Raw genomic sequence first — 14,115 nt, 5'->3', positions numbered from 1 at the left:
TTGCCAAAAAGCATCTAGATGTTCCACAAGAGTTCTGGAACAATGTTCTATGGGCAGATGAGTCAAAAGTGGAACTTTTTTGCCAACATGGGCCCTGTTATGTTTGGCGAAAACCAAACACTGCATATACACAGTAATAACCTCATACCAACGGTCAAGCATGGTGGTGGTAGTGTCATGATTTGGGGATGCTTTGCTGCATCAGGACCTGGACGACTTGCCATCATTGTTGCCATGAATTCTGCTCTGTATCAGAGAATTCTATAGGAGAATGTCAGGCCATCTGTCCATGAGCTGAAGCTGAAGCGCAGCTGGGTCATGCAGCAAGACAATGATCCGAAACACATAAGTAAGTCTACATCAGAATGGTTGAAGAACAAGAAATTTAAAGTTTTAGAATGGCCAAGTCAAAGTCCAGACTTAAACCCCATTGAGATGATGTGGCAGGACCTGAAACAAGCAGTTTGTGCTCAAAAATCCACAAATGTCACAGAGTTGAAGCAGTTCTGCATGAAGGAGTGGGCCAGAATTCCTCCACAGCACTGTGAGGCATTACAGGAAGCGTTTGGTTGCAGTTATTGCTGCTAAAGGTGGCATAAGTTTTTGAGTCTAAGGGGGCAATTACTTTTTCACATGGGGGCATTGGGTGTTGCATAACTTTCTTTAATAAATACATGAAATAAGTATCAAAATGTGGTGTTATTTGTTCACTCATAACATTCAGTGTCAGAAATATGCAAAAATGCAGAAAATCAGACAGGGGGCAAGGTAACAAATCAAGGGTATAGGCACATTTTGACCAATGGGTTTACATTATACAGCGAAGAGGAAGTCAATATTTAAAATGGAGTTATTAGAAGTTAAGTCATTCACCTGAAAAGAACATCTTGCCATTTCTAATCTGCATTTCTCCACGCTCCTCCCAAGACATGTAAGTTGTTTGCCCCAGTTTACTTTTGTAGTTTGTATCGAATTTCACAGAAAATATTGAGGGCAGTGAATCAAGATCTTGTAAAAGGTAGTTCATATGTACACCTGAAATCACTGTTTTATGGAGACAGGTTTCTACAGGGTAAACACGTCACATAAGTAGATAAGGCCACTAAATATAAAGTGTGAAAAAAAAGAGACCACAACTGTGATGAACACAATAAGGTACACTAAGTCATTTATTTTCCAAACAGCTTAGCGCTAAACAAAGTATACAAGTTCTTAAGTTATCCAAAGAAACCTCATGTGCCAGTGCACTGCAGAAAACATGAACAAAGTGCTGGATACCATGACATGCAACAGAGTTACACCAAACACCCTCCAAAGCAGCTGTAACCACCCTGTCATCTTCAACTACACATCAAAATGGGAATGCTTATTTAAAAAAAAACACAATAAACAGCCCAATTTTTGCAGAAAAGCCCTTGGTCCTTGTTTTAAAACATCACAGCCTTCCCAAAAAAAAAAAGTTTAACTCCAAGTAGAAATTAAACTGGTCAGGAAAAAGTCAGATTTTGCAAGTACTCCCAATACAGAGTGCAACAACCCCCAGCTTTGCAGGAAACCACACTACACAGAAAGCGCCTGTAAGCTTGGATCGATGGGCTACAGATTTCGGTGAAAGTAGTCACCCCCCCATCCCATGTTGCTCTTAAGCTTTGCACAAGGCCACGGCAGAAAAGCGAACTTCTCCTTTCTCACGTTCCATGAACTGTCTGCAGATTTTTGCAGCATCCTGAAAAGAAAATAGAACATTGTCTATCATATTAGGTTTAAGAATAAAAAGATGCAGTGCAGAAATATTTACCTTCAAAGATTATATTATCTATAGTAGAGATATTTTATATATACATATATATATACACACACACACACATACACACACCCACATATGTTAATCCACAGATTTTACAGGTCAGAGGGCATAAACCGGGAATTTACTCCTTCTGCACTTTGGCCTTATGATGATATAAAAAGTAAATTTTATATTTGCTTAAATGAGAATACACCATTTGGTAAGATAAATACCCTGTTGTGCTCGTCAGCAAGACTGAAGTGGATTATAAAATTGGGAGAATGGGAATTACAAAAGATTGCTGTAAAGATCAGCTAGGCTTAACTGTTAAATTGAAATCTTTATCAGATTAAGTTCAGAGCTTTAAAACAGATTGTTTACAGTTTTATATTGAAACTGATAACAGAACCATATAAAGACTTGGTGTCTGTACAAATCCAATGAATTTGAATTCCATATGAAATCTGGTCATACTGCCATCTAGTGGACAAAGAAGATGGTTAAGTTTGGAATTAAACATTGTATTAAATGGGAAAATATGTTGATTTATAAAAAACAATAGTCTTGTGAACTGTTAATTTACACATTGTGTATAAAAATACTTAAATCACTAAAATTAAGTAATGTATCTGGAAATTGATTAAAATCTAATTAAAATGACTTTACTTGGTACAGCATTGTGTGAAATCACATCAGGAAAATAGAAATGTGATTTAAGTAAATTAATAACGTAGGAAAAGTTATTTCACAAAAGCGTATTTAACAAGCGCATTTTGTAAGATTTACAATCCTTTGTTTGAATGAAGATGGGGAGGTATGATACAGCAGTACAACGCTACAGAAACACACCATGGTCATATAAAATTGCTAGAAGCAGGGCTACACCTTAGCAACCACTCCAGCAAAAAAATTAAAATGAGGTCAGCCAAGACATGGCTTGCCTTGGGCACACCGACTTATACTACAACATACCATTATAAAGGACTCATCTTTTGTAGCTCCATGCTTCACAGGGAATTCCATTCTGCCATCTGAAGGATTATAAAATTGAAGACCAGTAGATTATGTATGCTACAGTATTTAGAATCTTGATACGGTTCTAGTATAGAAGTCATTAACCATCATTTAATAAGGCAAACTACTCCTTTTTGTATGGCAGGACATTGCAAAAATCAAATACAGAAGTAAATTATGAATAAAATGTCTTGACAGAGCATTTACAGTAGTAAGGCATTTTCACATTACTTACCCAATTCATAGAGCTGTCCATCAACATTGGTGAATGTAATAAAGTGGAAGTTCACATTATCTTCCTCTACCTAGGGAGAGAGTTTGTTTATATATTTAAAAAAGGGGGGAGGAAGACAGTAGTCATCCTGTATCTCACTTTATGTCAACTACAATTCTGTCATCCCATCAACGACCTTTGCCTAGCATATTAAACATTGTTTAGTTGTGAACCACATATGCTTCAGGAAGTTTAAGGCAACCCCTGATCAAGGACTTGAACAACCTTTGCTTGAATATTGCTTGCTCGGTTGCATTCAGATATACATGTAAAAAATGTTGAAGTCGATTTCTCAGCATTTTTGTAGGCCCTTGGGGGGGGGGGGGGGGGGGGGGAGGGATTAATACACAGTGCAACGTGTGGAATTAAAACCACTGTACCAGTGCCACAATGGGATTACTACAGCCACAGATACTGTACGGCTCACAAACTTAACAGTCAATAACCAGATCATTCGAGATTTATGGTGTTCAGGTCATGTTGCTAGGCAGAAATAAAACCACTGTTCTAATTACTCTCATTTTCAACGTTAAACTCAAGCTTTCAGCCTCTTGACTGACCTCCTCTCGTACCAAACTGCTATTGGTTAGAAAACAGAGTAAAGTTAAGTCTTTCGTTCATTGTAACTGTAATGCTATAATGCAGGTGTCAGACTGAATAAAGTAGGGCAGCAAGGCAAAAAAATGAAAAAGCTAAGACAGGTTTGAAATCGCTCATTGTTGATTTTGTCGAAATCCATGACAATCACAATGCTGAAAAAAGCTGTATGTGACTGCAGACGAAAGACAAACTTAAATATGGTGATAGAAACGAGCCAATAGGAAGAAAGTGTTCATGGCCCACTGTAGAAAATATTGCTTGAATGGAGTACCAGTGAATTACCAGTGCATATTGTAACTTGTTCTACAGTTCAGTGCAACAGTGGTACACTTGTAAAGTATGTATGGTTCCAATCAACCAATGTATTTGCACAGCTGGAAATTGAATGCAGTCATACTGCACTGTATGTAGCGGATGTTTTGTTTACTGGTTAGTAGATGGTGCACTATTTATTTTTTCTAATTTATGCACGCAGCACAGTTTAACACTTTTAAATTTGAATGAATACAACAAATTTGCAAGAGCCAATACAGCTAGAACTATTGTCCAAGTATGGTTTTGGAAAGAAATGTTCAGCAAAGCAATGATGTTCTTAAACTTGTTTGGGTACTTAAGTTAAAATAAAATGGGTTAATACAGAATTGATGCACCACTTGATTTTATTCTTTTATTTTTTGAAAATCTGAAAAAAAAGATTCTAGCAGTTTAACTAAAAACACAAATTATTAAATGGAATAATGTTGCAGACAACGGTTATTTATCGAAACTAAACCTGTTTATTTAAAAATAGTTTTTGAGCATGGGGGGGAAATGTGCGTTTGTATGTACAGTGCCTACAGAAAGTCTACACTCCCTTTCAAAACTTTCAAAACCTTTTGTTGCCTTATAGCCTGGAATTAAAATGCATTAAATAGTTTTGTTGTTTTTTTCATTTATCTACACATCCTACCCCACAACTTCCAAGTGAAAAAAATATTCTAGAAATTTGTAGAAAATTAATTAAAAATAAAAGTTGTTGAAAGGCACAGATCAGGGGATGGGTATGAAAAAATATCAAAGGCCTTGAATATCCCTTGGATCATGGTCAAGATGATTATTAAGAAATGGAAGGTGTATGGCACCAACAAGACCCTGCCTAGATCAGGCTGTCCCTCCAAACTGGATGACTGAGCAAGGAGCTGATCAAAGATGCTACCAAGAGGCCAATAGCAACTTTGCAAGAGCTACAGGCTTTTATGGCCAAGACTGGTCAAAGTGTGCATATGATATCCCAAGCACTGCATAAATCTGACCTGTATGGTAGGGTGGCAAGAAGGAAGCCATTACTCAAGAAAGCCCACCTTGAAACCTGTCTGAAATATGCAAAAACCACTCAGGAGATTCTGTAGCCATGTGGCAAAAAGTTTTGTGGTCTGACGAAACTAAAATGGAACTTTTTGGACTAAATGCAAAGTGTTATGTCTGGTGCAAACCCAACACAGTGCATCACTCAAAGAACACCATCCCTACTGTGAAGCATGGTGGTGGCAGCATCATGTTATGGGGATGTTTCTCATCGGCCAGGACTGGAGCACTTCTCAGGATAGAAGGGAAAATTAATGGAGCAAAGTACAGAGAAGTCCTTGAGGAAAACCTGCTGCCCTCTGCAAGAAAGCTGAAACTGGGAAGGAAGTTCACCTTTCAGCATGACAATGACCCAAAGCAAACAGCCAAAGCTACACTGGAGTGGCCAAGGAAGAAAAACATAAATGTCCTTCAGTGGCCCAGTCAGAGCCCCGACCTAAAAGAAAAGGGGAACAAGACTAAAACATGCACAACACAGAAATTGGACTGTGGAACAATGGTCAAAAGGTGCTTTGGATTGTTGATGGCTGGACAATGACAAAATAAATTTAAAAAATAAATCTCAAAAAGGGGGGGAGAGAGAGAGATTGAGAGTGAGAGAGAGAGAGAGAGAGAGAGAGAGAGAGAGAGAGAGAGAGAGAGAGACTTACGCCAGTGCGACCTACACAAACACTTTTACAATACCTCAAACTTTGGGACCTCTCCTTGTGCAGACTAGAGGATTCTCAGGCCTAGATTTAAAAACCGCTTACCAAATAAAATCCAAACCAGAGACCTTTGAGATATCATAAGACCATACCAGACCATCTCTTAACATACACTATTGCAACAAAGTACCTTCAGTGTAGAGTATTCCTGGTTTCCAGTTAACACAAAAAAAATAATAATAATTTTAATGCCAAATCAGTCTGTCATACTGTGCAGTTATACAGAGCTTCCTCCATTTTCAATGGACAAATGCTGCCAAAACAAAGCAAATGAGACAAGCTAGGGCAATGCAACAGTTTTGATGTAGTGTGATGTTTTTATTTTATTTATTTAATCTGCTCTTGTGCATTCATTTGCAAGTGAACTGTGACACCAGGGTGTTATATTCTGCAATTTTTAATACTGACTTTGGATACTGTTAATCTTTTGGTTTTGCTAAGCTGCATTGCCTTTTACATTAAGCAGTTCTGGTAAAACATTTTTATTTCATTTTGCCGTTGGGTTGTTAATGGGAAATTCTACAACACGTACCGGATTTAAGTATGTACTGTATTACAGTTTTCTTTAGTTTTCTTTAGTTTTGGCAGCAATACTTTCAGAATCACATTCCGAATTAATATACTTCTGTTAATATAGTACTGTACCAACAAAACCAATACAGTGCATCTAAATAGAAGCCTGCTTATTTAAAAAAAAAAAAAAGGTCTTTCAGATATGTATTTGACATTGTCCGCTTTTCATGGAACACAAAAGATACAAGGGTTGGTATGGGCGAAAATGAAATGAGACATGCGTCAGCCTCATTTAACCATCACTGAAGTCCATTTCATAGGGTTGAATATGTGAGTACTGACTGTATTCCCATCAGCCCACATACAGATGAACCTGCTTTATATCATGATAGCCATGCAGGCATAATTCCTGATATAAACCGGGTTTGCCTATGACCAGACACTACGAGTGAGAGAAAAAAAAGCTGTGAATTAAAAGCAGTGTTTTAATACTGTACATTTAGCCATTCTTTACATTTAAACAAATGCATATCGTTCACTACAGGACAAATACGTTTTGTATCATTAACTGGAACAAAACAGAGTCCGACCCCCAAACCATAATATACAAACTACGCCCGACCCCCAAACCATAATATGCAAACTACACCCGACCCCCCCAAACCATAATATGCAAACTACACCCGACCCCCCCTAAACCATAATATACAAACTACACCCGACCCCCCTAAACCATAATATACAAACTACACCCGACCCCCCCAAACCATAATATACAAACTACACCCGACCCCCCCAAACCATAATATACAAACTACACCCGACCCCCCCAAACCATAATATACAAACTACACCCGACCCCCCCAAACCATAATATACAAACTACACCCGACCCCCAAACCATAATATGCAAACTACACCCGACCCCCCCAAACCATAATATACAAACTACACCCGACCCCCCCCAAACCATAATATACAAACTACACCCGACCCCCAAACCATAATATGCAAACTACACCCGACCCCCCCAAACCATAATATACAAACTACACCCGACCCCCCCAAACCATAATATACAAACTACACCCGACCCCCCCAAACCATAATATACAAACTACACCCGACCCCCCCAAACCATAATATACAAACTACACCCGACCCCCAAACCATAATATACAAACTACACCCGACCCCCCCAAACCATAATATACAAACTACACCCGACCCGAAACTATAATATACAAACTACACCCGACCCCCCCCAAACCATAATATACAAACTACACCCAACCCCCAAACCATAATATACAAACTACACCCGACCCCCCCAAACCATAATATACAAACTACACCCGACCCCCCCAACTATAATATACAAACTACACCCGACCCCCCCAAACCATAATATACAAACTACACCCAACTCCCCCAAACCATAATATACAAACTACACCCGACCCCCCCAAACCATAATATACAAACTACGCCCGAACCCCCCTAAACCATAATATACAAACTACACCCGACCCCCCCCCAACCATAATATACAAACTACACCCGACCCAACTATAATATACAAACTACACACTACACCCGGGGTAGCTCCAAACCCATAATATACCAAACTACACACCCGATGTTGGGCAAAACCGATAATATACAAACTACACCCGACCCCCCCAAACCATAATATACAAACTACACCCAACCCCCAAACCATAATATACAAACTACACCCAACACTCCCCTAAACCATAATATACAAACTACACCCGACCCCCCCCAAACCATAATATACAAACTACACCCGAACCCCCCTAAACCATAATATACAAACTACACCCGACCCCCCAAACCATAATATACAAACTACACCCGACCCCCCCTGAACCATAATATACAAACTACACCCGACCCCCCCAAACCATAATATACAAACTACACCCGACCCCCCCAAACCATAATATACAAACTACACCCGACCCCCCCAAACCATAATATACAAACTACACCCGACCCCCCCCAAACCATAATATACAAACTACACCCGACCCCCCCCAAACCATAATATACAAACTACACCCGACCCCCCCAAACCATAATATACAAACTACACCCGACCCCCCCAAACCATAATATACAAACTACACCCGACCCCCCCAAACCATAATATACAAACTACACCCGAACCCCCCTAAACCATAATATACAAACTACGCCCGAACCCCCCTAAACCATAATATACAAACTACGCCCGAACCCCCCTAAACCATAATATACAAACTACGCCCGACCCCCCTAAACCATAATATACAAACTACACCCGACCCCCCCAAACCATAATATACAAACTACACCCGACCCCCCCTAAACCATAATATACAAACTACACCCCACCCCCCCTAAACCATAATATACAAACTACGCCCGACCCCCCCAAACCATAATATACAAACTACACCCGACCCCCCCAAACCATAATATACAAACTACGCCCGACCCCAACACTTAATCCGGTCCCATCAGGCTCGAGTTGCAAGGCTCTAGTGCAGAAGGCAGTGGTCCATGAAACTCAAAAATGTGGGATGTACCAGGAATTGGTCCAACAATAGATACCAGTAGTGCCACTTGATCATGGGACATATACTTATGTAAAATGCATCCGTTTTAAATGAAATATGCCATATATTCAATTTAGTGTTCCTGAAATATTCTTCTAGTTTAACAAGCATGCAAACTATGTTCACATTTCTTTGAGAAGATCCTAAAACACACCTTTGTTAAATTAGGATTAAGGTTTATTCTATTCAGTAAAACAAGTATTAATGATTAGAGTGGTGGAAAACCTTCCCAATACTTTATATTGTGATATTATATTACTGCACTCTTCAACCAATGTCCTGTCCCTCAAACTACACCCGTATCGTGTACTGTGTAGACAGTCCTCAAATAAACCAATGACAGACTTTACTGCAAGTAAAATATTACCCGACACTGTCCTTCTGCTGCAACTTCGTCATGGGTAGCACGTATGTCCTAAGAAAAGAAAATATATTTATATCCCAGTCAAAATCAGTGAACAGATTTGCTAAAGTTCAAAAGGACATTTCTATAGATGGCAACAGATGTATTCCTAACAGCCATCAGATAACCTTTAGGATTTAATGTCAGGCTTTAATTGGAGATCTAGTTGTAGAGCAGCTGGCCAGTGTTTTGCTTCATTACATACAAGGTTGGAACAAAGAGCGCCAGCAGTTCACACCGATTGAGGGATTTCAGAAAATAGCCCACCTGGTTCTCCTCAAGATGCTTTGCTCTCTCATCTGCAGACAGAGCAGCTGTATCGTCAAGGAACTTCTTCAGTGCAGAGCCACTCTCTGCAAAACAAATGCACCACTTCTGACATCACATTCCAGCGGGTAACAATGCTGAAAGATTCTTGGAGGGGTTCCTCATTCATGATTCCCAATGTTAGGTGAGGGAGGGCAATCTTGACATGAACTATCCCTTTAAGACAATCTAAAATGATGGTGCTGCTCTCTGGTGTGACAGCAAGGTACTGCAGGTATCGGAGAGGCCTAGCACAAGAATGTGCCGAGGCACTATGAACAGGTCAATGTGCATGGCATGCAAGGTTAGCATATCAAGGAGATACACCAGGGGCCCAGTAACCCATTGGAGATTCAACAGAAATGGCTTTTCATAAATCCATGGGATTTCAAATACATTCATTAAAATTATAACACACAAATCTCCAGATCAGTTAAACATTACACACTTTTCCACGCCTTTACTGCATCCATTTGAACACGTACCAAATTCCAGCTTGCTCATGTTGTTAGCAGCAGCATGGAGAAGGCCAATCGTACCACAGGAATTTACAATCGTCTGCTTCACAAAGTAAACCTTCTTGCTCTCCTCTTGTTTTCCTGTCAACTCTTCAGCCTGCTTGACTCTGAAGGCATCATGCTGTAAAAAATAAAAGTGAGCAGCACACACACACATATACATATTACACACATGACTCCGTAACTGCACGGGCTCGGGACTGGCGTGCGTGTACATGTATATGACTTTTGATCAGCATTCATAACTATTTGTGCATTATATTTTATTATAAGACCAACCCCCCCATCCTCCCTGTGAAAACTGAGCTTCAAGCACATCAGTTTCAGATCGATCTTAAACTTACATACGGTATAATATAATGCATAGCATACACAGAATAACGTTACTGCCTAAAACAGAATGGATAAAACTAAACTAATGCATCCAACCCATATCACCTATTCAATTATCACCTTCAGAGAATGTAGTTTGTGCCAAAAATGCTAGGTGGAGTTGGGAATTGTCAAATTAAGTGATCTGTGGAACTTGACATTTATGGCATCAATAGAAAGCACCGACTCCCCTCTATATAAATCACAGACACGGTTCATTACAGGAGAGACCCAATAAGGCCAGGTTTTGGCACAATTTCTGGAAAGCTTAAAGAGTTTACAATAGGCCTTGCATAGAATCATTGATCTACAGACACTAAATCTGAGTTTGAAACGAGTCTTCAATATTGGTTGCATGAAACGTCCGAAATTTGGGCTGAAATTTGACCAGTTTTGAATAGGACCAAAAAGTAAACGCACATCCATCAAGTTTCAATAACACTTGCTACAGAAACGAGGCACTAAATTCCTTTGCGAATGACTTCGTTGACTATCACCGGAGATATTTGCAGTTTCACTGAAGCAACATTTTTCTACCACCACTTAAATATCAAAACTGTATCACGTCTATACTGGAATAGATCATTAACAATTTACAATACAAAAATCACTTTTAAAAAAAGTGTTACAGATACTACCTTATCTAATTATATATATATATATATATATAATATATATATATATATATATATATATATATATATATATTATATATATATATGGGATATGGGAGGCAGCAATTGTGAGCGATTAAAACAGGTTATTCAATTCGCTGCATGTAAGTGCACAACAGCCCCTCCCTTCCCGAGCGCGTCCAATGCTGCGTGTGTCTGTGCTGGCCAGCGCCCTACCTGTGGAGTGAGAGGAAACAGCAGCATGACAGCGCAGGATGGAGTTGGCACAGAAGAGAGAGATTCGTCTTCAAAGCCCAAAACGTCGACAAAACGCCAGCTTCCAGAAACACCCAGCTTGGACAGCACCTGTGTAACGACAATCACATACGACAGACAAAAAAAAAAAAAAAAAAAAAAAAAAAAACGCGACATTTACGTCTCTCTTGGTAACAATTCGGTCGGTAAGGTAACAGTTACACAATTAATCAAATCCAATAACTAAGCAATATCTTAGTAAGGCAAATAAAATATTCCTTCAGTTTTCATTGATACACAATTTGCTTGAAAGTCAGAGGTAACCGGGTTTTTTCTGTGTTTTTTTTTTTTTTTTTTTTTTTTTTTTTTTTTTAATATAAGAATTTTAATATCAACGTGTTAATTATAATTTGCCCCTTGAGCCATAACATTACATTGTATTATTTTCACACGGGTTATCAAGTGTGGACACTTAAGCCTAGCAGAGACCACGCCCTAAACGTACAAAGTAACAAGGGCACGCCATTAACCAAAGCCATAGTTAAAATTAAGAACAATTACTAAAAGTAAAAAGTTTAGATTTTGTCAGTTTAGAAAGAAGTTTAGAATTCTGTCAGTTACATCATCAATAATTTGATGACAATGACCGGGGTACTCAAGTGACTCAGCACACATCAGACACGTACTTTGTTCAGCATCTGAAAAACACAAACAATGAAAAGGAAAAAATAAATCAGCCATTCAAAAATATAAACGTTATACACAACCTTTATATTTACTTAAAACTAATACCTCAGGGTTAATTTCCATAGGTTTCCACTCCATTTTGATTATCTTGCCTTGATCTCGATCCCTCTGCACCTTTCCACTCACTCTACTGAAAATGTTCTACTGCCAGCAAGATGATAGCCAGAACAGTGTACAGTATACTTGTCGTATATTCCATTATCAAAAAAACGGGGGAGTCATTCACAACAAATAGGTTTTCTTAAATTAAGATTCATTGCAAATAAGGTCCTATTCTGGTAATATAATCATATTTACACACTAATTGAAATGATTAAGTTTATTAATCTTCATCAAACGTGTTACAAAAACACACGTTTTATAAATAATAGCACAGTCCAGGTCTCCTGATTCACATGGAAGTTGCCAGCAAAGAGCAAAGGGGAGCAACAACTAATTCGGGCAAATAGAAATGCAAAATTAATGCAAACACACATTCGATTATTATTATTATTATTATTATTATTATTATTATTATTATTATTATTATTATTAATGTGTGAGTACATAGTTTTAATTAAAATGAAAAGGGATGCTTTCTGTTATTATATAGCAGTGCAAGTAATATGAGTGAGAATCAGGAATGGAACCAGGTGGATAAAGACTTAAGCCCCTTTCACACTGGCACTCCTACCTGGGTCCGGACCCGGGTTCTGGCTAACCAGGTCACAATCACGGATGTGGGTCGATGCGCTTTGACCCGAGTTGAGTGAGACAAAGTGCATGACAGCCAGTCGTAAGCTGAGAAAATTAACAAACACCCACGTCTGCATGAAAAATTTCACTGATGCAAGGAACATTTTTGTTTATTCTGTTCAGCCATATTTTTGTTGATTGAGACACAGTATGACAGATTGCTGCAGGGATGAAGAAACACTTGCTCTAATCAACATCTGGGCCGTCGGTTGAGTCCAGAGAAGCATTGTGTACTTGTGTCTGTCACCCAGGTGAACCCTGCTTTATAAAAAGCAGTGTGAAATCTCATAGCCAACCCGTATGACACCAGGTCCTGACCCGAGTAGGTTCCGAAAGGGTGAAAGGGGCGTTACAGATTGTTTCAAAATGCTCACTGTAAAAATACAGTGCAAATCTCAATGTCCCCATAATGGTGTGAATACTTGTACAATATGTTTAAAATCAGCAGTGTATCGAATTATACCAAAATGCAATTTGAAGTGCGTGTAAGAGGTTAGAGGTATATGATAAAAGTTTGAAGACAATGTGAAGTTAAAATACCACCGCTTAGAAGACTATTGACATTTTAGTGAGTAAGAAAATTCCTTGTTGATTTGATCATATAATTTACTAATTGCAGAAAAGTGACTACAAAAAGACATTCACTTTCAACGTCAGCTAGCTGGTGCTGTTTTATCCATTATGCAGCTAAGCCCAAGGTCTATAACTGCCTTTCCAGCAATACCCGTTTTACAGTGGCACCAGCCGCAGCATAGTCTCATATCATAAGGGAAAGACACTTTATTAATGGCATTCACATTAATACAGGGTATCCATGTTTCCCGTTATAAGGACAATTAGGTCGCAACTGGGCGCCATCTTAACCCTGTGAATTGGAATTGGATTCTTACTTTTACCCACAACCTAAATACAGGGATCAGCTCTTAGCTTCAGTGTTTAGAGAGGAAACAGGCCACTATCTCTCCCTACCAAGTTCCTCCCTGAACTGCTCACTCAGTCAGGTGCTTTCATACTCAGTGTGTTGTATCTAAACTTACTCTTGCCCTCCAGTTAGGACAGTCATCCCATTAAAGTTGTTAACCCTTTGAAATGTTTGCTCTAGTCATAGTTTTTGATAACTATTATTGCTTTTGATGAGGTGTGATTAAATTGCTCAACTGAATTGCATTTTTAAAGGTATAGTCCATAATGTTTTTAAATCAATTATTTTGCATTAGCATCTGTATCAGTTTTACTTAAAGCTGCATGCATCTAGTGCTATTTTTTCAAGCCACCATGTGGAATTCTTTTCAGCATACCCATT

General features: G+C 38.8%; 1 protein-coding gene across 1 annotated transcript; it reads right to left on the bottom strand.

Moving 5' to 3' along the window:
• Positions 1 to 1,151: 1,151 nt before the first annotated feature.
• On the bottom strand, positions 1,152 to 12,238 carry LOC121329503 (ubiquitin carboxyl-terminal hydrolase isozyme L1-like). Its single transcript, XM_041275091.1, has 9 exons — positions 12,123 to 12,238; positions 12,017 to 12,028; positions 11,313 to 11,441; positions 10,057 to 10,210; positions 9,533 to 9,618; positions 9,230 to 9,277; positions 3,036 to 3,105; positions 2,759 to 2,817; positions 1,152 to 1,726 (listed from the first exon to the last, which is right to left on the bottom strand). The coding sequence occupies exons 1-9, from the start codon at positions 12,153 to 12,155 to the stop codon at positions 1,643 to 1,645; spliced, it is 675 nt and encodes a 224-aa protein (XP_041131025.1). The 5' UTR covers positions 12,156 to 12,238; the 3' UTR covers positions 1,152 to 1,642.
• Positions 12,239 to 14,115: the final 1,877 nt, after the last annotated feature.

This window comes from Polyodon spathula, chromosome 2 (genome assembly GCF_017654505.1).
Source record: "Polyodon spathula isolate WHYD16114869_AA chromosome 2, ASM1765450v1, whole genome shotgun sequence".
NCBI lineage: Eukaryota > Metazoa > Chordata > Actinopteri > Acipenseriformes > Polyodontidae > Polyodon > Polyodon spathula.
Note: the sequence above shows the minus strand (reverse complement) of the source record. Positions and strands in the feature narration are given on the sequence as shown.